The sequence below is a fragment of the Argiope bruennichi genome, chromosome 7 (assembly GCF_947563725.1).
Source record: "Argiope bruennichi chromosome 7, qqArgBrue1.1, whole genome shotgun sequence".
In the NCBI taxonomy this organism is placed as follows: Eukaryota; Metazoa; Arthropoda; class Arachnida; order Araneae; family Araneidae; genus Argiope; species Argiope bruennichi.
This window is the reverse complement of record NC_079157.1, coordinates 5,042,515-5,063,912: the sequence shown is the minus strand read 5'-3', so window position 1 is coordinate 5,063,912 and position 21,398 is coordinate 5,042,515. Positions and strand designations below refer to the sequence as shown.

General features: G+C 34.1%; 3 protein-coding genes across 3 annotated transcripts; 1 reads left to right on the top strand and 2 right to left on the bottom strand.

Annotated features, from left to right (window-relative positions):
• Nucleotides 1-7,091: 7,091 nt before the first annotated feature.
• On the bottom strand, nucleotides 7,092-8,657 carry LOC129974992 (uncharacterized). Its single transcript, XM_056087842.1, has one exon. The coding sequence runs from the start codon at nucleotides 8,655-8,657 to the stop codon at nucleotides 7,092-7,094; it is 1,566 nt and encodes a 521-aa protein (XP_055943817.1).
• Nucleotides 8,658-8,670: 13 nt separating this feature from the next.
• Nucleotides 8,671-11,730, bottom strand: LOC129974990 (uncharacterized). The gene has a single exon (XM_056087841.1). It carries the CDS (start codon nucleotides 11,728-11,730, stop codon nucleotides 8,671-8,673), a length of 3,060 nt encoding a protein of 1,019 aa, XP_055943816.1.
• Nucleotides 11,731-19,526: 7,796 nt separating this feature from the next.
• LOC129974989 (uncharacterized) lies at nucleotides 19,527-20,735 on the top strand. Its single transcript, XM_056087840.1, has 2 exons — nucleotides 19,527-20,073; nucleotides 20,158-20,735. The coding sequence occupies exons 1-2, from the start codon at nucleotides 19,527-19,529 to the stop codon at nucleotides 20,733-20,735; spliced, it is 1,125 nt and encodes a 374-aa protein (XP_055943815.1).
• The last annotated feature ends 663 nt before the right edge of the window (nucleotides 20,736-21,398 follow it).

Here is a 21,398-nt window from a genome sequence, read left to right as displayed (position 1 = left end):
CTTGGAAACAATTTTTCATCTCTTCTTAGCTGACCACATTTGCATATATATGGCTTATTCCATTGTTGTTTTTAGTTCTACAATAATATTTTTAAGGGTCTAGAATCCAGCTTCTATAAATATCGCCTTGGATAATTTGCTTGAAACTTCCTGGAAACAGCAAAAACAGAAATACCATTCATTACGTAAGAATTTACTTGCTTTTATCTTTATTAATGATTTCTTTAAGACTTAATAAAGATAAAATGATTTTGCCATTTATGGGATTGTGAAATATAGGATATTAGAAGAAATTGCTTTAATGTTTATACTCAAAATTTTATCAGTTTGTAAAAGGAAAACATACATAATAAAGAAATGTGAACTTCAAGAAATTTCGCATTTATTACAATTTTACCTCATTTTTTGCAATGCAAAATTTTACAAAATATATATCCGTAATATTTCCTATCACCTAATAAGGATTCATAGCTTACAAAAATTTTATAATAATAATAATAAATGTATAAACTTTGAAAAGATTAAATTAAAAAAATATAGGTAAAAATATCTTTTGTAACATACATGAGTATGTGCATTATGTATACACATAAATGATGTATTCCATGATGTAAGATATCATACAAAACGTATATTTTGTATCTCAAATAATCCAATATTTATTTAGATGCATATTCAACGAAATTTTAACAAGTGGAATTAAATTAAAATGCATTTTTATAATAGCATTTATATAAATAAAGCTGTAAAATATATTATTTTTTTTTATTCTAACGTACACTTTTTGAAATCGAGTAAAAATATGCTCATTATGTAAAAATAGAAAGTAAAAAATTAAAAATAATGCTGCTTTAGTTTTATGGCAGGACAGGCCAATTTAAGCTTTTATAAACTTTATAAAGCATTTTAGTAGAGTGGCTTCCAAAATATTAAAATATTTGCAGGCAGTTTTGTTCAACAATTCTGATGCACTCACTTGCATTTTATTTTTTAATTTATTCTGGGTTTCCAATTCTTACTGAAATGCTTGCGTACTACTAATTGCATATATTCAGATTGTTCAAGAAAATTTGCTGGCATTTCTGCTTTTTCAGTTTAAATATCTAGGTAGATTTTGTTTATAATTAGAATTGGGTTTGTTCTGATATGTATTTCTCAAATACTTTCCATACATGATGAGACATTCTTAGTATAAGAGATAGCTCATCACGGCAATACATTTGGGGTTAACGGAGCATACAATCTATTTTAATAGATAACGGAGTATACCTTCTCTTTTTAAAAGTTTTTTAAATAATGCTACGAAAAGTATATGCATGAGAAGACCATATTCTGATAATAAGTCCATGGATTCATCTTTACTTTTCCATAATATAAAACTGCATAAGCTTGTCCAACATTATACCTCCTAAGATCATAAGGTAACCACTTCTGTCATGATTCATTTCTAAGATATTTAAGTAACAAATATCAGTTCTGGGTTCAATACAAACGCGTCATTGTCTTAAATCAGACAATAAAAGGTTGTTGTTGATCAGTTCAGTTGACGTTCTCATGACGCCATTCATATATCTTTTTTTGTTAGCTATAATCAATGGAACCCATCTAGCTAATTTGATATACCAATTAGGCGTGCAATCCCCTGAACACAGCCTATCCTTTTATTCCAGTGTTCTAATTTGTTTGCATACTTGTAATAATTATGGCAGTAACTATCCTTGGATTTCCTTAACTCCTCATTTTAAATTAAATTTTGGTTGATATAATAAAAGCATTATATTGATACAAATATGTTACCTTGCTTCCCTTAGTAGTTGATCTAAGACACTACAGAAGAGAGTTTTATAGATGGCTCAGTTTTATAGAGAGTTTTATAGATACAGAACGGGTGCTGAATAGAGGTCAAACCAATGACTCCCGACCATGGCGACAACATGGTGAAAATTTTGCGACAAAAGTGGAAAATCGTAAGGTTAGGAGAGCATAGTAAGCATAGTAAGATATATGGTAATAACGGAGTATCACCATATGTCTTATCATGGTGATAATTAGGGAATTTTGGTGATATCTGTATTAGGATTAGAGATTAATAATTTCTTCTGGAGCATTCGATACCCTACCCTGTCACGGGACCTATAAAAGTGGTGAATCTCAAGTGTTGACTTCTGAGGAATTTTCTCAGAATTCTTTGTGTGCTATTGTTATTCTTTAATAGCTATTTATTGCTTGAGTGTATAGTTTTGATTTCTGCACATAACTTCCTTGTATAATTTCGGCTGGGTTTGTTACCTGAGCTTCCTCATCTCAGGAAGCACCTAAAACTGAGAATGAGGAGCTTTTGGCACGATGATTGGCTCCTTCCGTCTTCGTGGATACGGAAATGGCTACGGATGAGACGTAAAATGGCAAGTATAGGTCTTTAGGTCTTAGGAAGTATTGGTCTTTTAGGTCTTAGACTTTAAGTTCCCATCATTATTATAGCATTGTTCCGTTAATTCAGACTTATCCGAATTCGTTCGGGCTGGGAAAATTAGCCTTTTGTGCTCACCTGAGATTCAACTGAGAATAAAGCATCGTTGTTCATTTCCGAGCTTGCTGGACATCTTACAGTGCAATCACCTGACGGGGTCTTTATAATATCTAATTTAATGAAATATCTTCCACAAACATCCAATAACACTTTTAGCAGTTTGTAATTCGTTAAAGATTTTTAAATGAATAACCTTCTCATTTGTCCTCATTTATTATTTTTTATTATTAATTATGATGTTTAGTTCACGTCTTTTGATGTATCAAGAGAAAAACAATGAATCTTCTGCGTAAATCATGTGCAACTTATTTTTTACATTTCCTATTTTTGTATTTCATCTTTTTATGAGATACATACATGACTAGAAAATATTTAAAATGATGGGAATGATCATAATTTTTAAAGGTGTTTTAAAAACGTCAAGCAAAACTAAATTATTATTACAGACTTAGCGGAATGAGTGAAGAATAAATGACACATAATTTATAGTAAAAATAGTCATTGAAATAGTGTTGGTAGCTGATTAATTAAATGTTGTTTCAATTCCATTTACTTTAAAAATGAATATGAGACGCTATATAAACAATGTGATTATGTTTTTAGCTTATAAAATTATCAACTGACGATACTGCAGGAGGTTTATGAAAAGTCTGTCCTTTCCTAAAACCAGTTAAAAGAATTAATATGCTTAAAGGGAAAAGCGAATCAATTTCGAAAGAAGGAGGACTCTGAGCTCCAGTGATTTATCAGACGAAAGTAAACTTGCCGCTATTGTGATAAGGTGAGAAGGTACTTGATCACATAAGATACCAGTGAGAAAGTTTAAACTTTTCATTCGGTTCTATTGGCACGTTGTTCACAAAAAATATGCATATATATTACTTTTGTGAGCGATGAGTTCCTGAATAATACACATTAATATCTTTCAAGAATCAATGACTCATACATTATCTATCTTTATTTTAAGCCTTATTTTAGTTGCCTAAAATTTCCAATTTTTTTTTTTTTAATTTGAAGAAACAGTTTAGGGTAAAGCGTTTTTCATCATCAGAGACAGTGGTAAAATTTATGAAAACCACTTTTTTTTTAGGAGTTTGTCAAAAGATGGCTTTTAACATATGCTTGAAGAGCCAGAAAAATGTTGGATAACTGCATTGGATGTAATGGGAAATAATTAGGAAAATATCTTTTAAATTTTGAGATGAGTACCGGTTAAGTTTTTATTAATTTATGATCATTCTTCGTTGAGCAACCTGCATAAATCTGTCAATAGAGAGAAAGACAAGTAATATACCAGATTCCCTTGAGTGATTTTTGGCACGAAATTTGAATGAGGAGAGAAAAATAAGCCTTGTACGTACTTAAATATCTTAGATTGAAAAATTTTGAAATAATAGTGTTCTTCTTCTCGCCAATTTCATCAATTCATTTGTATATTTTTCAACTAATCAATAATGTTTCTTTCTGCCTTGCAATAATCAATTTTATCGAGGCTACACTTAATTTACTTATGTTTGGCAATAATCTATTTTCTATCGGTCACGCAATTTATCACAATTTCATTGGATAATATTAGATTTTCTCCAGGCCACTCTTAATTTACTCATTCTTGGCTATAATCTATCTTCTGCTGGATATTCACAATTTACTCTGGACTGCTAATAATTTATCTTCTCTAAGCCACACTTAATTTACTCATGTTTAACAATAATGCATTTTCTGTCGGTCATTTACAATTTTCTCATGCCTGCCAATAAAGTGTCTTCTATCGGCCAAACACAATTTTCTTTTATTTATAAGCTTTATAATTTGCTTTAGTTTTTTTTCTTTTTAATTTATAGTTGAAAGTGAGCTTCTCGTATTGCATAAACAAGATATTTATTCTAATATTTACTCAACATCTAATTTATAAATTATAGAGATAAGCATGAAATTATCATATAATCCATATAAGATGGAAACATGCTTTAAATGAAGTGAAGAAAAATTTATTATGCTGATAGAATTAGTAAATATGCTACAACTTCCCAATCACAACTACTGCACTGATTTCGCATGAAATTTGTATATTTACTTCCTTATAGTGTCCTCTAATTTTTAAAGATATCACAATATATAATCAGTCTCATCAACTGGCCCGCTTTCACAATCTTTCAGACTTAGCTAATATATCAAAATGTTACATTTTTATTATACGGTTTTTAGTATGATGAGATGCTGTTTCATTAAAGTTGATTGACATCAGTAAATTAATACTATTAATATATTGAATGCAAAACTGGTCACTGAAACCAGTTAGTGATATTTAAAACGTGTGTGGATGTTATTGTCTACCATTTTCCTCTTTTATTAAAATTTTTCGTAATTCGTTCTTAAATCTTTCTTTGTGAATATATCAAAACAATTCAAACGGAAATCCAGATAATGGAATTCTGCTCTAACACTAACATCAGAAATAATAAAACGGATGAGATATTGCTAAGAGATGAAAAGAAAAAAAGGAAAAGAAAGTTCAAGAAAGAAATGAAAAGAAAGGAACGAAAAAAGCAATATATGGCAAAGGAGATTGCAATAAATCATCCCCTCCCTTTTCTTTCGAAACAGTTGTAGAGCATAAAACTAAAACTATAGCCTTAAGAGTCTAAACTCGGCTTTTTACCATCTGAGGGAACTAAGAGAATGGCTGGCTGGTGTGTGGTTTAGTGGTGCAATACGCATTCCTTGATGATGCTACGCCATACTTAAGGTTGAATTTGTAATTATTCAAAAAATAACTGCACTTTTGAGAGAAAGCTGTGAAAAGATGATAACAATGATTAAATAATAAAACTTCAATGAGTGTCCAAAAACTATGATAAAAATGCAGACGTATGACTAAATTAATGAATAAATTAATAATATTTTTAAATTATGATAATCTTTTAAAAAAGGAAAAAGTCTATCGTACGGTATTTTGTTAACCAGTGTCAAGAATTAACAGAATTTGTTAACTTTGTAATCTTTGATAGCTTAAAAAGGGACATTTAAAAAAAAAAGTAGAAAACTAATATTAAGTAGTTACGTGTGCGCCCATAAGAGTACTTATTAACGAATGTCGATAAATCATTATGGTATGTATCTTGTTAAAATAGTTTCTCTTTTTCAATTTTTCAGGAAAAGGCAGTTTTCTAAATTGCATGTTTTGAGTTCCAATATTTCACAGTGTTCGACAGTGTAAATAAATAACGCCTTTGATACATTTTTAAGAGCGCTTGCAAAGAAAGTATTGGCATGCTTTAAAATTAAGACTCCGATTTAGCATCGTTATCTGTTTCCTCAATTTCACTTATACTCGCATGGGGCCGTGCCCAACAAAAATAATGAAACTTCGGGTGAAAATATGTTATTAAAAACTAAATTAAATCAACAAAACATCAAATTAATCATTAAATCATAAAAATCCTTAAATCATTAAAAACTAACCAGATAATTCAAATTATTTCGAGAGATTCTAAAAAGATGCAAGAATGAATATATGCATATATATATATATATATATATATATATATATATATATATATATATATATATATAATGTAACATTTAACAGGTCTATTTAACTCATTAGTCAGTACAAGCTGAACCGCGGTCATTTTCGAAGAAAAAATAGAACAAGAATGATTAGGTTTGTAAAGTAAAATTTTGTCAGGGAACAGAAGAATTCCAAGAACTAAGAGGAAATAGCGAAACAACATTTAGTGGGAATATTCTTTTACATTCTTTCTGGACTTTTAAAGAAATTGGTGAACACTTGAGGATTGTCTGGGAAAAACTGAAATTGCAGTTTCTATGACTGCAGGTAACAATGAAAAGTTTTCTAAACTAAGAAAAATTCAAAAAAATATTCCAGACATTTTTTAAATTTCTTATAGAATTATTACATTGAATGTTTTATTTTTTATTACAACACTAAAAGTTTATTAACATCACTGGAGTAACAAATTATCGAAAAATTAAAACAGGGATTAAACATTAATTTCTTTAGATATTATACTTAGTTCCGTACTTACGGCTACAAACCTTTATGAAAACAGGATATGCAATTGTTTAAACACGGTTTGTCTGGTAATGATTGAAAGATTTTAAGTATTATTTTTATATGCTTCACAAAGTTTAAAAGGGATATTCAGCAGAATGATTATTTTATATTCCATTGAAAACATCGAAATTTTCTTCTTTCAATCCGCAAAACTTTCAGAAAAAGCAAGAAGTAATTTTATTTTGATAAACCACTTGTTCATACAGGGTGGTTATAATTAAAGTTACCCTGTTTAGATCTACGTAGTGTCCGCTCTAGTGGAATGATGTCGAAGAAACTTAATACTTAGGTTGTATGGATAATGGGGAACGGAAATTTGCAATAAAAAAATTAGTTCTAATTTCAACCGCCAGGTGAGAAGACTATTAAAGACGACGGCGTTAGTAAAGTTTACATTTATTCTTCACAAAAGGTAGACGTACAAGCATATAAGTAATTTTAGAATAACAATAAAACAAGGTGATGCCACTCAAGCTAAAGTAATTATACGAAATTGTTTGCTTGCTTGCTTGCCGCAACATCCTCCCCACCCTGGTCAACCTCCAGAGGTATGACCAGTTGAATTGGACGGGTAATCTCCTTTCCTTTGACACGAAGGATGCAGGTTCGAATTCTTCCGTCCCGGCCATCGATTAATTTCACCACGAGAGCTTTCTTCCACATTTGTCGTGGTCGTAGATCTTCTTGTAATAAGACCAAGTCTCCTACTCGTACTCGTGGTGTTTCCTTTACATTTCGTACTTGATGAAATGTGCGTAACTCCAAAAGATATTCTTTGGACCATCTTTTCCAAAATGTATCCAGTAAGTCTTGCTGTTGCCGGTAAATATTTGTGAGCTTATCATTTCTTGACTCAGGTCCGGATGGAACAATGGTCAACTTTCGACCAGTTAGGAAATGAGCTGGGGTCAAAGCTTCCTCTGTATCATTTTCACCACGCTCATAAATCAAGGGTCTACTGTTGAGTGAGGCTTCTATTCCCACTAATACCGTAGTTAAGGCTTCCTCATCTAGTAATGAGCGACCAAGGGATTTTCGAAGGCATCGTTTGGTTAGACCTATTAGTCGCTCCCACCATCCTCCCCACCAAGCTGCTCGTGGTACAATAAACTTCCACTTTATACCATTGTGAGCATAGAATTGCTGCACTTTCGTTGAAGTCAATGTATTCCATAGGAAAATGAGTTCTTTGTTTGTGGCATGGAAGGTAGTGGCGTTGTCACTATATATAGTATGTGGAAGTCCTCTTCTACTGACAAATCGTTGCAAGGCCAAAAGAAACTTGTCTACAGAAAGGTCAGAAACAAGTTCGATATGCAAGGCTCTAGTAGTAGAACATGTAAATAGCGTAATGTAAGCTGTATTTGAAGGTTTAAAGGTCTTAATATAAACTGGGCCTGCAAAGTCTATTCCAGTAGTATCGAAAGGCATACAAGGAGTAAGTCGGTCAGCTGGAAGAGGGGCTTCTATTTCATTAGAACTTAAAGCATGAGACAGTTTGCACGGTAAACAGGTTTTAATCACTCGCTTAATGGCTTGACGACCACGGAGTATCCAAAACTCGGAGCGTAATTCTAAAAGGACTACACGAACACCCAAATGATGTAGACGAATGTGCGTGTGTCTAATCAACAAGTGCACAAAATAATGAGACCCCTCCAGTAGTATTGGGTGTCTTTGTTCAACTGATATTCGTGCGAATTGTAGCCTACCACCAAGTCGTAAAATGTTATCTTTTAGAAATGGGCGAAACCGAGAAATTTTTGAGGATTTAGGTAAGGAACGATTATACTCTAGTGCGTTGATTTCTACAGAAAAACTCTGTTTCTGTACAACTGAAATCCAATAGTTTCTTGCCTTATTCAGCTCATCAGCCGTCAATTCTGAAGTAAAATGTTGTCGACCTTTACAGTTGTTCAGAAAACGATAAATCCAAGCTGTAATTCTCAAGAGTTTTGTGTATGAACTGAAGCGAGATATATCGATTAAAGTTTGGATAGTCGATGTACACAATGTTTGGTTCTTTACTTGACGAGCTTCTATATCCATTAATAATTTTTCTTCATTTGTCAAAATGTTTTTGGACTGGCCAGGCGCCCGAAATTTGTGCTAACCAACTTGGGCCGTTCCACCAAGTTTCTAGATATGGTAATTCTGCTGGGAATACACCACGGGAGAGATGATCTGCTGGGTTCTGTGTGCCTGGGCAATGTCGCCACTGCGCTGGAAAAGTGTATTGAAGAATTTCAGTGACTCGGTTACATACGAATGTTTTCCATCGATTAGGATCATTTCTTTTCCAACTTAATACAACAGTTGAATCACTCCAAAGTGTTGATGTTTGATTTTCTAAACCAGTTTCTTTGCAAAAATAGTGAAGTAAACGAGCTCCTAGTAAGGCTGCCAAAAGTTCTAACCGTGGAAGTGTCACCTTTTTAAGTGGAGAAAGTCTATTGCGACTGCAAACTAGGTGAACCTTTCTTTCGTTACGCTCAGTGAAACAAATGTATATTGCGGCTCCATAGGCCTTTTCCGAAGCATCGCAAAAGACATGGATAGTCATGTGAGAAGTAGCAGAAATTCCAATCCAGCGAGGAATGTGTATCTTGTTTAAGGATGATATTTCAGATACCCATCTGTTAAAGCTTGCGGCAATGCCTGGAGGAAGAATTTCGTCCCATTGAACTCCCATGAGCCACGTGGTTTGAAAAAGAATTTTTCCAACTACTATTGCTGGTGCATAGAGGCCTAAAGGATCATACAACTTTGATACAATTTTAAGAAGTAAACGTTTTGTTGCAGGAACAGCAAACTGATAAACACTTTCGTTTATATCTGTATGAAACACGTCTTCTTTGGTATTCCAGTTAATTCCCAATACTTGCGTATTGCATTTGAAGATGATATCCTTTAGTTCCCAAATAGTCTGTAGGTTCTTGGAGTTTGTACTCCATTTAGCCAAAGGTAAACTTATCTGTGTCATTAAATCTTGCATTTCTTGGTAAAGAATTGTTGCTTGTTCAGCAGTATCCACTCCCATAACAAAGTCGTCCATGAAAATATTATTCTCCAGGTGTTTAGCTGCAGTAGGGTAGGAATCAGAGTGCATATTAGCTAATTCACGAAGAGTGGCAGAAAGCAAAAAAGGACTAGAAGTCAATCCAAAAGGTAAACGTGAAAAACGATAAGTAAGTATTTCATTTCGCAAATGTATTTTTCCGTTTGCATCCTTTTCCGTCCTAAACCACAGAAACCTAGTACTATTTCTATCCTCTTCATCCAAAATAAGTTGCAAGAATGCTTGACGTCCGTCGCTTGTGATTGCGAATTTGTGAAGTCGAAATCGTAACAATGTTGCAAATATTTCTGGAAGCAAATTAGGACCCTGCTCAAGAGCATCATTTAAGGAAGGATGTCCTGGTGTATGAGAAGAAGCGTCAAATACAATTCGCCATTTCTTTTCGTCATTCTTTTGTTTTTTCACTATATGATGAGGCAAGTAAAATAGTTTTGATTCGTTGCAAGGACTATTATCAGCAAGTTCAACATATTGGTTATCGATATAATTTTGCATCTGTTCTGTATAAATATCTCTTAAGTCTGAATGAGTAAAGAGTTTGTTACGGAGTATTTGAAATCGTTTGAGTGCTATTTCGTAATTATTCGATGAAAGAATCACCTCTGGTTTCCATGGTAACTTTACAACACGGCGGCCATCAACTTTGCAAAATAAATTGTGAAAATCACTTAAAATTTCAGAATTACGAATAGTCATCCCTTTATCCTGCATAGTTTTAATGCCAATTGTTTCCAAGTCCCAAAATCGTCTCACGTGATCGTCCAGATCACGTACCAAAGTTTCTGAGCTAATGTTGAGAACTGAAGAAACAGAAGAATATGCTATAGTAGTGAACGAACGGTTGCCGGAAAGAATCCATCCAAATACTGTAGGTATTAACACATGAGTCGCCGAAAGTCTGATAGGAGATTTAGTATGCACTATAGTCCAATAAAAATCAGCACCTATCAGAATTTCTATAGGTAAGTCGTTTAAGCTGTCTGATGGATCAGCAAGTTTCAACTTTTGACTATGAGCAAAAGAAGAGACAGGTTGTGGAGTAAATGGATGAAAGGCATAAGTATTCGAACTTTCAAATGCTTGTATATTTATTTTTGAGTTGCTCCAAATGCTTGACAAGATAAATTTGACCCTCCGTCTCGTTTCAGTGTTTGTCGAAATAGATTCGAATGCTTGAAGGTTCAATTTTTCTGAGCTAGTGATTTCCAGTTGCAGGAAGTCAATCAAACTAGGATGAATGAAGCTAGACTGACTCCCACCGTCTAAGAGACACCGCGTTACTTTTGTTTTACCAGTTGGGCCAATTACATATACTCGAGCAGTTTGCAGATGAGTAAATTTGGGAGTTATAATATCAACGTTATTAGTAGACGTAACTGGAATGGTAGTTAAATTTGGATTCTCAGTTACAGTTTTACAGATGGAAACATGATGCCTTTTTTTGCATTTATAGCAACGGGCTTTGTCTTTCCGAGGGCAATTATTTAAGTTATGGCCACGGTTAGTGCATAAAAAACAACGATTACTATTTTTTAACTTTTGTTTACGAATATCTATATCAGTTACAATGTTACAGTCTTGCGGCCAGTGTCCATTAGTATCACAGAAAGCACAAAATGGAGAACGTTTTTTAATTGGCGTAGTGTTCTTGGAATTAACATATAAGTTAGCAGTGGAAGGTTTAAAATCATATTGAACAGACTGCTCACCTCTAATTTTCAGAGTAGTAAGTGCACCTTCTACTTCTTCCGAGAGAAATTGTATTAATTTTGTTATGTCACCTTCCGAAATTTTCTGTCGTTTCGCAAAAATAATCCAACGGCGGCAAATGTCATCCGGAAATGCTCGTAAAATTTTAGGAGTTAAAATTCGGCCGTAAGAATTAACATCCTCTCCCAAGGAACGTAGAGCTTGTAATCTTCTATTACACTCAATAAAAACTTCGTTTAGTGAAGTCGGTGATGGATTTCGTATTGGCGTCAAATTTTCTAAAAAGTCCAAATGAGCTTGAATGATTCTGTTTTTATCGCCATATTTGTCCATAAGCAGTTTTTTAGTAGCTTCATATGTATCGGCAATAATGCTTATGCCATCTACCTATCGTTTTGGTTCATCTTGTAAATATCCTCTTAAAAAAACATGTTTATCAATTACCGAAAGATTTGGATTATTATCTACGGAAGACTGAAATTGTTCCCAAAAACTTTGCCAAAGTTCTACATCGCCGTTAAACGGTTCTAGTTTAATTGTAGGCAGTTTTACAGTATACGATTGAATAGCAGGCGTTGTAATACAAGGGTTTAAATTCATCGCCAAATTATTGTCATTAATAGCCAAATCAATAAAGTTATTTGTAGTTGGCGCTAATTTATTTTGAATTATTTTTTTGGCTTTAAAAATCGCGAATTCAGCATTATCGTTATAGCTTTCACATTGTAAAATATCGTTTTCGTACTCTTCATCAGAAAGTAAATTGTGTATTTCATTATCCGTTATTTTCATTTCATTTAAGGTAGTAGTTAAACGATTACAAGTATATTCCACATCTTCAATTGAAGAATCATCTTTTATTTTACTTATTTCAACAGAAAAACGAGTAATATTACCGCGAATAGTTTTCCGTTTTCGCTTGAGTTGCGCCATTTTGTTTGTAGTTTCATCCGGCGTCGCCATTGCAGTAATCCGAAGTATAATACAAAACAATTCGGCAAGAAAGTAAACTTGCCGATATTTCGTAAAAGCAGGAAGTATAAATTCACGGTCCTGATTCAAATAGAGTTTTCGGCACCATATATTAAAGACGACGGCGTTAGTAAAGTTTACATTTATTCTTCACAAAAGGTAGACGTACAAGCATATAAGTAATTTTAGAATAACAATAAAACAAGGTGATGCCCCTCAAGCTAAAGTAATTATACAAAATTGTTTGCTTGCTTGCTTGCCGCAAAAAAGACGACGTATAAAAAAAAACACTCAATTTGGAACTTAAAAACTTTATTTAATTACAATATACGTTCAATGTGCATTCCGTTTACGTCAAGCACATGTTCAAAGCATGTTATGGCTTGTTCAATAGTGGCACGAAGGGTTTCTCGATCAACTGCAGCAACATGACGTGTTATACGTGCTTTCAATTCATGCAGAGTCCGTATGCTTCCTCCATAGACACGCTCTTGCAGGAGTCCCCATAACCAGAAATCACAGAATTCAAGTCCGGAAAACGCGGAGGCCAGGCAGTTGTAAAACATCTTGAAATTACCCGTTGATCTTCAAAATAGGCACGAAGCAATGTCGTCACTGATCGAGCAATGCGAGGTGGTGCCCATCTTGCATGAAGACAATTGTCCCTAAACATTCTCGTTCTTGTAACGCAAGAATGACTTGCTGCTGAAGAAGGTCGTGGTAACGGGCACCCGTAACAGAACACCTTTGAGGGCCATGAGGCGTGTTCTCCTCAAAAAAAAAGGGCCCTTATACCATAGGCCCGTACCAAGGGCATATACCATACAGTAATGTAATCCGGATGTAGAGACTGTTCATGCACATCATTAGGACTTGCAGTACCCCATATACGACAGTTCTGAGTATTAACTGCTCCACCTAAGGTAAAATGAGCCTCGTCCGACCACAAAATGTTCCGAGGCAATGAATTGTCAACGGCTATTCTGGCTAAAAAAATCTAGCAAATTGATTTCGTTTCTCCGGGTCTGCAGGATTCAGATCTTGCACATGATAGATGTGTATGGGTACCACTTTACAATGAGTCGATGAACTTTCGTACTGTAGACCAAGGGAGGGACAAATCACGTGTCACCGCTTGAACACTTGATGAAGAATATTACGAATCAGGCGCTCTTTCGACACGGCAAAAGCGACATCTTCTGCAGTTTCATTTGAAACACGTTTCCATTCGCTTCCTTGTACCACACCCAACTCTCCAGTCTCTTCAAATTTGACAATCATCTTTTTCAAAGCCTGCCTGGACATAGGCCCTTTTCCTAAGTCTTTCAAGCGCCGATATTCTCGCAGTGCTGCTGACAAATTATGCTGTTCTGATAAAACAACTCTATCAGTAAAGCTCTTACTTTCTTCTTGGCGAAGAATGATTTTGCGGCAGTGAGTACTGGCTTTTTAAATTACTCTAAATTTGCATAACGGCCTTTATCGTACATGAAAACCGCCATCTATCGGCCAAAATTTGAACTAATTTTTTTTTTATTGCAGATTTATTTTCCCCATGATCCATACAACCTAAATATCAAGTTTCTTCGACATCCTTCCACTAGAGCGGACACTACGTAGGTCTAAACAGGGTAACTTTAATTATAACCACCCTTTACTTCAGATCTGTCGAATCATTCGTATGTACAATTCAGTGATGATGCACATGTTATAAAAACTTATTTAAAGCCGGCGACTAAAAACAATTATGTGTTTATTAACTCATATTAAATTAAAAATGATCAGATAGAACTTTAAACAAATTATTTAAAATATATATATATCAACGCATACCCATTATGCCAATGTTGAGATAGTGGCGATGATGTTCTTAGAAAAAAAAAACAGTGTTGCAAAGCATATTTCACAAATAAATACAATTGAAATGCAATTTTTTAACAACAGCTTTACCCTTAAATAGCTAACATTTCTTATTACTATTGTATTTTAGAAAATAACTTATATGTTTTTTGATGAATGATTCCTACCAAAAAAACCTGTGCATAAATCAGCTGTTCTTCTACCAAGACAATATACAATATGAAAATAAAATCCCAAAGCAACCAGAATGCAAGTCGAGGATAATATATATAATACCGATACTTACATTTCAGTAAAGGACAACAAAGAAAGAAATAAACTCAACTCCATGTTAAACAGGAGCTGCCAAAAAACAATTCAAGTTAAGCTGAAAGAGAGAAAGAGTTACTTTTCGCCTTCCAGTGTATCACTCACCTCTAATCAGTGACCGAATTTGAACGCCTTTCAAAATTTACAGTTTTATGTTCAGGCATTTTGCGGCCCTAAGCAGGAAATATTAACAGCTTCATTTTAAGAATTATAGATTCGTGTCACAACACATTTTTAATTTAATCAACATCTCATTTATTTGTTTAATTGTGTAATCTTAGTGATTTCATGAGAATTTATATTATTTTTTTTTTTTAAATTTAGTATGGCCTGCTAGATTGTATGAAATAATATTTAAGCAAAAAATAATATAGTATTTATAAATAAATATCAAGCAAAAATGATTTAAGCGATTATAAAATCTAAAATAATTAAACGACTGTAATGAAATAAACTGAAACTTACTTCATTGAGACCAATTTTACCAGAAAAAATCTTAGTACTTTACTTCTATGAATTATAATAAATGTATCTTTTTCTGTGATTTTATTTATTTGGTATTTACGCTAATGAAATTTTTCCATTTGACTAGCTTTCAGACCCAGGTTCTAGGTATTAGGCATTTTCTTATTCTGCCAATTCAAAAATACGATACTAATCCTAGATCATTGTTATTTATTGACACAATTTTTGTCCTATTTCTTTCTTTCCAGTTTAATTGGCCCTCGTATTCGTGGAGTAAAAAGTTCAGTAAATACGAAAAAAAAAAAAAATTGATTGAAAAATCGATTTTTTTGATGTCAGTTTTCGAAAAATATCGATCTATCGAAATTCTGATCATGAATAATAGTTCACGATAAACATCGATATAATAAATCGATATTCACAATTAATTTGCGTTTTCGATTTCGTTTTGTTACTGGTTATCGATTATTTTTGCTGCTCTGCATTCTTCTCCTTCATACAGAATATTTGTTATTATTTCTATAATTATTGTTATATTTTAAAACATAAAAATACTTGCTTTATACGCAGAGTTATAATCAATGTTATAATGTTCTAACATGCAGATATTGCTTTGGCGTTGATACACTATATTAAAGGGGTTTTTAAAAAAAATATTTTTTAACTATTTTTATTCAAAAGAAAACAAATATTTTTATTATATAGATTGAAACTTTTTTTATTTGCTTTTATTCAGGTCAGTTAGTATGTTAAGCGATGCTATTTATAACTTATAATTGCTATAAATAAATAATAATATCAAGATAATCGAAAAATATCGATATGTTTGGACGATATATCGCGATGATGAAAAGCCGCCATCACTTAGCCCTAGATGTTGCTACTTTGCAGTTCGAATGAGTCAGCCAACCTGCTTTTAAATAAAGCACCTCACTCATTTATAATTGAGGTTTACCTGAAAATAAAACAATCGGAATTGGGTCTATAATTCAATCTTGGGTGGCGCAAATTAAGGCAAAATTCCTGTTTCACACCTCAAGCAATCCTCTGTCAGAAAAAAAAATGACCAAAATTACGGAAGAGTTATTTTGGAACACATTTGCTCTTTGCAGCTCGAGAAAGTTTAGGTTTTCGGCGCAAAAATGAACTGCTGTAAGTGCTCTTCTCGAAAAAGCCTCCGGCTTTTCTTTAAGTAATAGGAAAGAGAGGAAGAAAAAAAGAGCATCGGAGAGTAAAACGTATCGATCGTCGTGGAGTTTACGGCGAAGAACCTCCTCAGCAAATTTAATGCTCGTCGTTCCAGAACGTGACGGAGAAAATAAATAACTCTTCTTTTCGATTTCGACGATGCAAATAAATGCCGCCACGGTATTGACATAAAAGTATAGAAAATAACGCACTAAAAACTGGAGAAATATTCGAAGTGTTGTTGTGAGAATTACAATACATCGATTTGAGATTGAAGTATTTGTATCTGTACTTTCCAAATGCATGAAGTTTTGAAAAAAGTTTCAAAAAGTAATTATTTGAAATATTATTTCACAAAGTATATTGTTTTCGCCTTTTTATATATATATTAGTGTATATGAATTGATTTCATTCAAAGTAATCAAGAAATAATGGTTTTTTTCAGAATTCAATTTATGTCTCTTTTTCAATAATACATACTTAATAATTCTGCAGAATTATTTTTAAACTAAATTCAAACAAATATAGGAAGTCTGAAATTTCGAAACTATTAGATATACGTATATAGCAAAAACCGGGAAAGTGCTTTAAATTTTGAATTAATAAAGGAGCTTTAAAAAATGATAAAGTCTAAACTGTTATGTACATTGATTCTCCTCTTAATCATATGGAGTCAAATCTTGCAGATATACTTTAAAGAAAATGTTTCACTCTTCTATGTCCAGAGTTGACCGAGACATCAATCTCTGAATATCAATATTTTAAATAATTTTAGTGGCTGTTTAATAGAAGATAATCATAGACCGACCCTCCCGACGGAAAAACCTGAATGAACTGTGATTGAGTTCTAAGGGCCATTACCGGCCACGGTACAACCCTTCCCTAAGGAAGTACGCCCCGTCATCGATGGGAGGTAACCAACCCACCCTTTCGTATGCTCTCAAAGGAGGTTGGGAGAACCAATCAATATACCGGAAGATTCTCATCCTCAATTACGATGTGCCCCCCTTAAGGAACTTAGAAAATAATCTAATCAACGGGTTCATTTCCTTGAAGTTATCAATTCATTTAAAAGGATATTCAAAGCTTCCAAGCTCTCAGAATTTTTATCGCAAATGATTGGAACTTCTTTTTTTATTATTTAGCTAAAAATATTTTTCTCAACATAACAAATGAAAAAAAAACAAAAAAACTTAGAATTTTTAAATTCTTAAGCAGTTTACTTGCTAATTGAAACAATGTAAATCTTAGTTCTTTACATTATCTAAGGCATGTAATTCTAAATGGTAAAATGTTTATCTTCCAAAATTTAGAAATGAGACAATTTACAACAACAGAATGGACATTTTGAATAGAAATTTGGAATCAATTTTTTATGCAGAGTGAATTATTTATAAACTATTAACATCCTTAATCTTTCCAGTTCCTTCTTTCCCTTCAAAAAATATTTTCATGTTTGTACAGAATGGGTGTGAATTTAAAATTAACACGTTGTTAAAATTCCCATTCCATGTGGAGCAAATATATCTGACTTCTAATAATCAAGTCGATAATTCAACATCTATGTTTTATTGAGTCATCTGATGTGCGAAAACTAGATCGAATGCAAGTATTGGTAATACCACAAGCTGCCAAAAGAGACAAGAAATTCGGTTTAATGAATTTAAAAGGGATGATACGTTATCCTATTCCATTGCCAGAATTTTTTCCTAAAAGAACGTTTCGCGACTCCAACTTTTTGTAACATAATGAATTAAAACTTGTAGACGATATATTCTGAAAACTACAATCGCAGTATTTTTTCTGATCATAAGGAGATCGTGAACGGGAAATTTTTTTTAGAAACTTTAGTTTAAAGATGCCAAATTTACAACCGCTTTAACTCAAAGAGAAATTTCTGCACTTGAAAAGTATATTTCTTAAATTTTTTTTGTTCCCATCTTTTTTCTGAAAGCATAAAAGATATAACGCGTAGGCGAGAGGAACAATTTCAAATAAACACATTGCACCTGCATGGGGTAAGGGATAATCAAAAATAATACACGTAAGAAATACGATTATTATATATAATGTTGACTCATGATGAATGTTACTTAATATTAATCATTTATAATAGACACACGGCCTACTTTTTAGCGAAATGTACTACAGATAGACAGAGAAGCTTCCCACCAGAGAGAAAAACATAATGTTTAACTACCTAATATATTTTCATTCCAGTTTTGAATTACGTTTGATATGTCCATTATTGTGATAGTCTGCTGCAAATGGTGTAGTTTTCGAAACACTAAAAATTACATTTTCTCTAGAAAGGTGAATCTTGAGCGAATAATATTTAAGATTATAAGCAAGTTTATTATGATGAAATATTGTTGCGTATACCAGGTCGAGAACACGAATACCATTGCTACCAATGGAGTGGGATGGAGATGTTTTTTTTTTTTATTAAAGCAAAAAGCATAAAGAATTTGACACCTTTGGCCATTTACAGAACATAGCATCATGGATATTATGAAAAATCGCATATTTGGAACTGCAGTTTTTATATCATTCTTCGTATGTAAGAGAAAATATTCATTTACCTTACAAACAAAAATGTATATTACTTTGAATCATTAATAAACTATTTCTAAAACTTTTAAACATAATAAAAGAAAACAAAACCACTTATTTAATCAAAAATATTAATTTGACAAAAGAATTTTGAAAGGTAATAATATAAACATTAAATATCACTTTACTCATTTTTAAAGCAAACTAATTTTCTAATTCTCCACCTAATGTAAATATATTATAATTTGCATAAATCCCCCATGACTGTTCCCCTCAGGGGCTCACCTTCTATAGGTGAGTACGGGTGTCCCAATCCCGAGGTACCCAGGGATCTTTTACTCCCTTTAGGTTTACTCTCCTCTGCGCCTTCTGCTGTCGCCTTTTTTTTTTCTTTCCCTCGACGGCAAGCGAGGGAGCTCTCCATGAGAAGCTGTCGCCGCTCTGTTTGCTTCTTGCTTCTCATGGACAGCCAAAACCCCACGTGTTTGCCGTGCGTGGCGACCCATTTGAAAGACGGGTGGTGCACTGTGGTCCCCTGTGCATCAATCGGCTGGTAGCTAGTCACCTTAGTGGCTAGCCTGCTAGGGATCAAGCGAAGGGGTTACTCCTTGGGCTTGGCGTTAAGGGTGGTCACTGTCCCCGGGGGTAACTCCGAGCGTATAGGTTCCGGCTAGCATCAAGGTAAGCGCCGAGGCTGGGAATGGCCAGAGCCGGTGGCTGCCTTCCCTTGTTGGGCTCCGTGGTGGGAGGTGCCGTCGGGACCGAATCATTCGCAATATCGTATGGGGCCTCAAAATCAAATTCCATCACCATCGTTTTTCATAATTAGTCGTGTATCATCTGAAAATGAAACATTTCACGGTGTGTCACCATTTCTAGTTGAAAAGGCTATATCTGGGCATATCGGTGAAGCTAAAGCAATAAGGAAAATTCGCTCTGGCGATTTACTTGTTGAAGTAGCCAATAAGAAACAAGCTCAAAAAATTTTGAAAATTAAATCTCTGTCAACGATACCTGTCACTGTTAGTGCACACAGATCTCTGAACTCTTCTAAAGGAGTTATTACTTGTGGAGAGCTGTATAATGAGGAGACTGACGAAATTTTAAAAGAATTACGAAACCAAGGCGTTACGGAAGTCCGGCGAATAACAATTAAAAGGAATGGTAATGTTATGAAGACCAAACACCTTATTCTGACATTCCACTTTCCAAAGACACCCGAATTTATTAAGACGGGTTACATGCGATTAGCTGTCAGACCATACATACCAAACCCACTTCGTTGCTTTCAGTGCCAGCGCATAGGTCACTCCAAAGCTACTTGCCGAGGTACTCTTACCTGTGCCCGTTGTGCTGAGGCCGGGCATGAGAGCGTTGATTGCACTGCAAATGAAAAATGAGTTAACTGTAAAGGAGAGCATAGCTCCTTTTCCCGCACTTGCCCTATCTGGCAATTAGAAAAGGAAGTACTCTCTGTCAAGGTTAAGAATCAAATATCTTATCCGGAAGCAAAAAGGATTGTGAAAGCCCGTCTACCACCGGCTGGCATTAGCTATGCAAAAGCGGCAAAGGTAATAACTCCTTTCACTCCTGGAAATGCACAGGATAAATCGAGTGTAGGTATTTCCCTTTCTAATAATCAGCTAACAACTGAATTAGATGCTTCAGATGCTGGTTCACCACACAAGTTAAAACCAAAGAGGAAAAAAATTTCAAAATCACAGAAATCACTGGCACTGAAACTTTCAAAAACAGGTCGTTCTTCTAATGACATTACCTTAGCTCTTTCTACCAAAAAATCTCTTGCCTTAGATATGGCAAAATCTGGCCTTGTTCGTAAGGACCTAACTTCCTTATTCGGTGGTCAGCCGAAGAGTCCGGAATTATTGCGACTCCATCCCTCCGAGGAGGAAGATGATTTTCAGATGAGTTGTGATGGTTCTGCAACTCCGCCTACGAATGATAATACAAATTCCACAAATAATTCTTAATGTGTTCTTTCCTTTCCTGGAATTGTCGCGGCATTCGTTACAAGATTTCTGACATTAAGGTTTTATTAAATACATTTCAACCTGTTTGCTTTGCACTTCAGGAAACCCACCTGAGGTCAGATATTCCTTTTAAGATTCGTGGTTACAATTCTGTGCGGAAAGATGTTGATACTGGGAGAATTAGTTCCGGTGGAGTTTGCATTCTGACCTCCAACCAGTTCCCCAGTACCCCACTAACTCTTCATACTTCTCTACAGGCTGTAGCTATCCAGGTTCACGTTAGAACTCTCGTTACAGTCTGTTCTATTTATCTACCGCCAAATGAAACTATTTGTCAAAATCACCTCAATGCTTTAGTTGATCAGCTTCCTAGACCTTTTCTCTTGATTGGTGACTTTAACGGCCATAGTCCTTTATGGGGTTCAGATAGTTCAAATTCTCGGGGGAGACAGATTGAAGAATTTATCTCGGGAAATTGTCTCTGTCTCCTTAATAATGATGAGCAAACGCATTTCCATGAGCCGACGCATACTTTCCACAGTATTGACCTTGCTATTTGTTCTCCCTCACTTTTCCCATTGCTGAATTTAAGAGTTGGAGATAGTCTGTTTAATAGTGATCACTTCCCTCTCATCGTCTCCCATGCTGATAGTACTTGTGGAA

Excerpts from the sequence above, each read along its gene's own strand:
- LOC129974992 (XM_056087842.1), bottom strand. The coding sequence starts at position 8,657 with ATGGATATAGAAGCTCGTCAAGTAAAGAACCAAACATTGTGTACATCG.
- LOC129974990 (XM_056087841.1), bottom strand. The coding sequence starts at position 11,730 with ATGGACAAATATGGCGATAAAAACAGAATCATTCAAGCTCATTTGGAC.
- LOC129974989 (XM_056087840.1), top strand. The coding sequence starts at position 19,527 with ATGGGGCCTCAAAATCAAATTCCATCACCATCGTTTTTCATAATTAGT. Across the intron at positions 20,074-20,157 it reads CTCCAAAGCTACTTGCCGAG|GAGAGCATAGCTCCTTTTCC; the intron begins GTACTCTTACCT and ends TTAACTGTAAAG.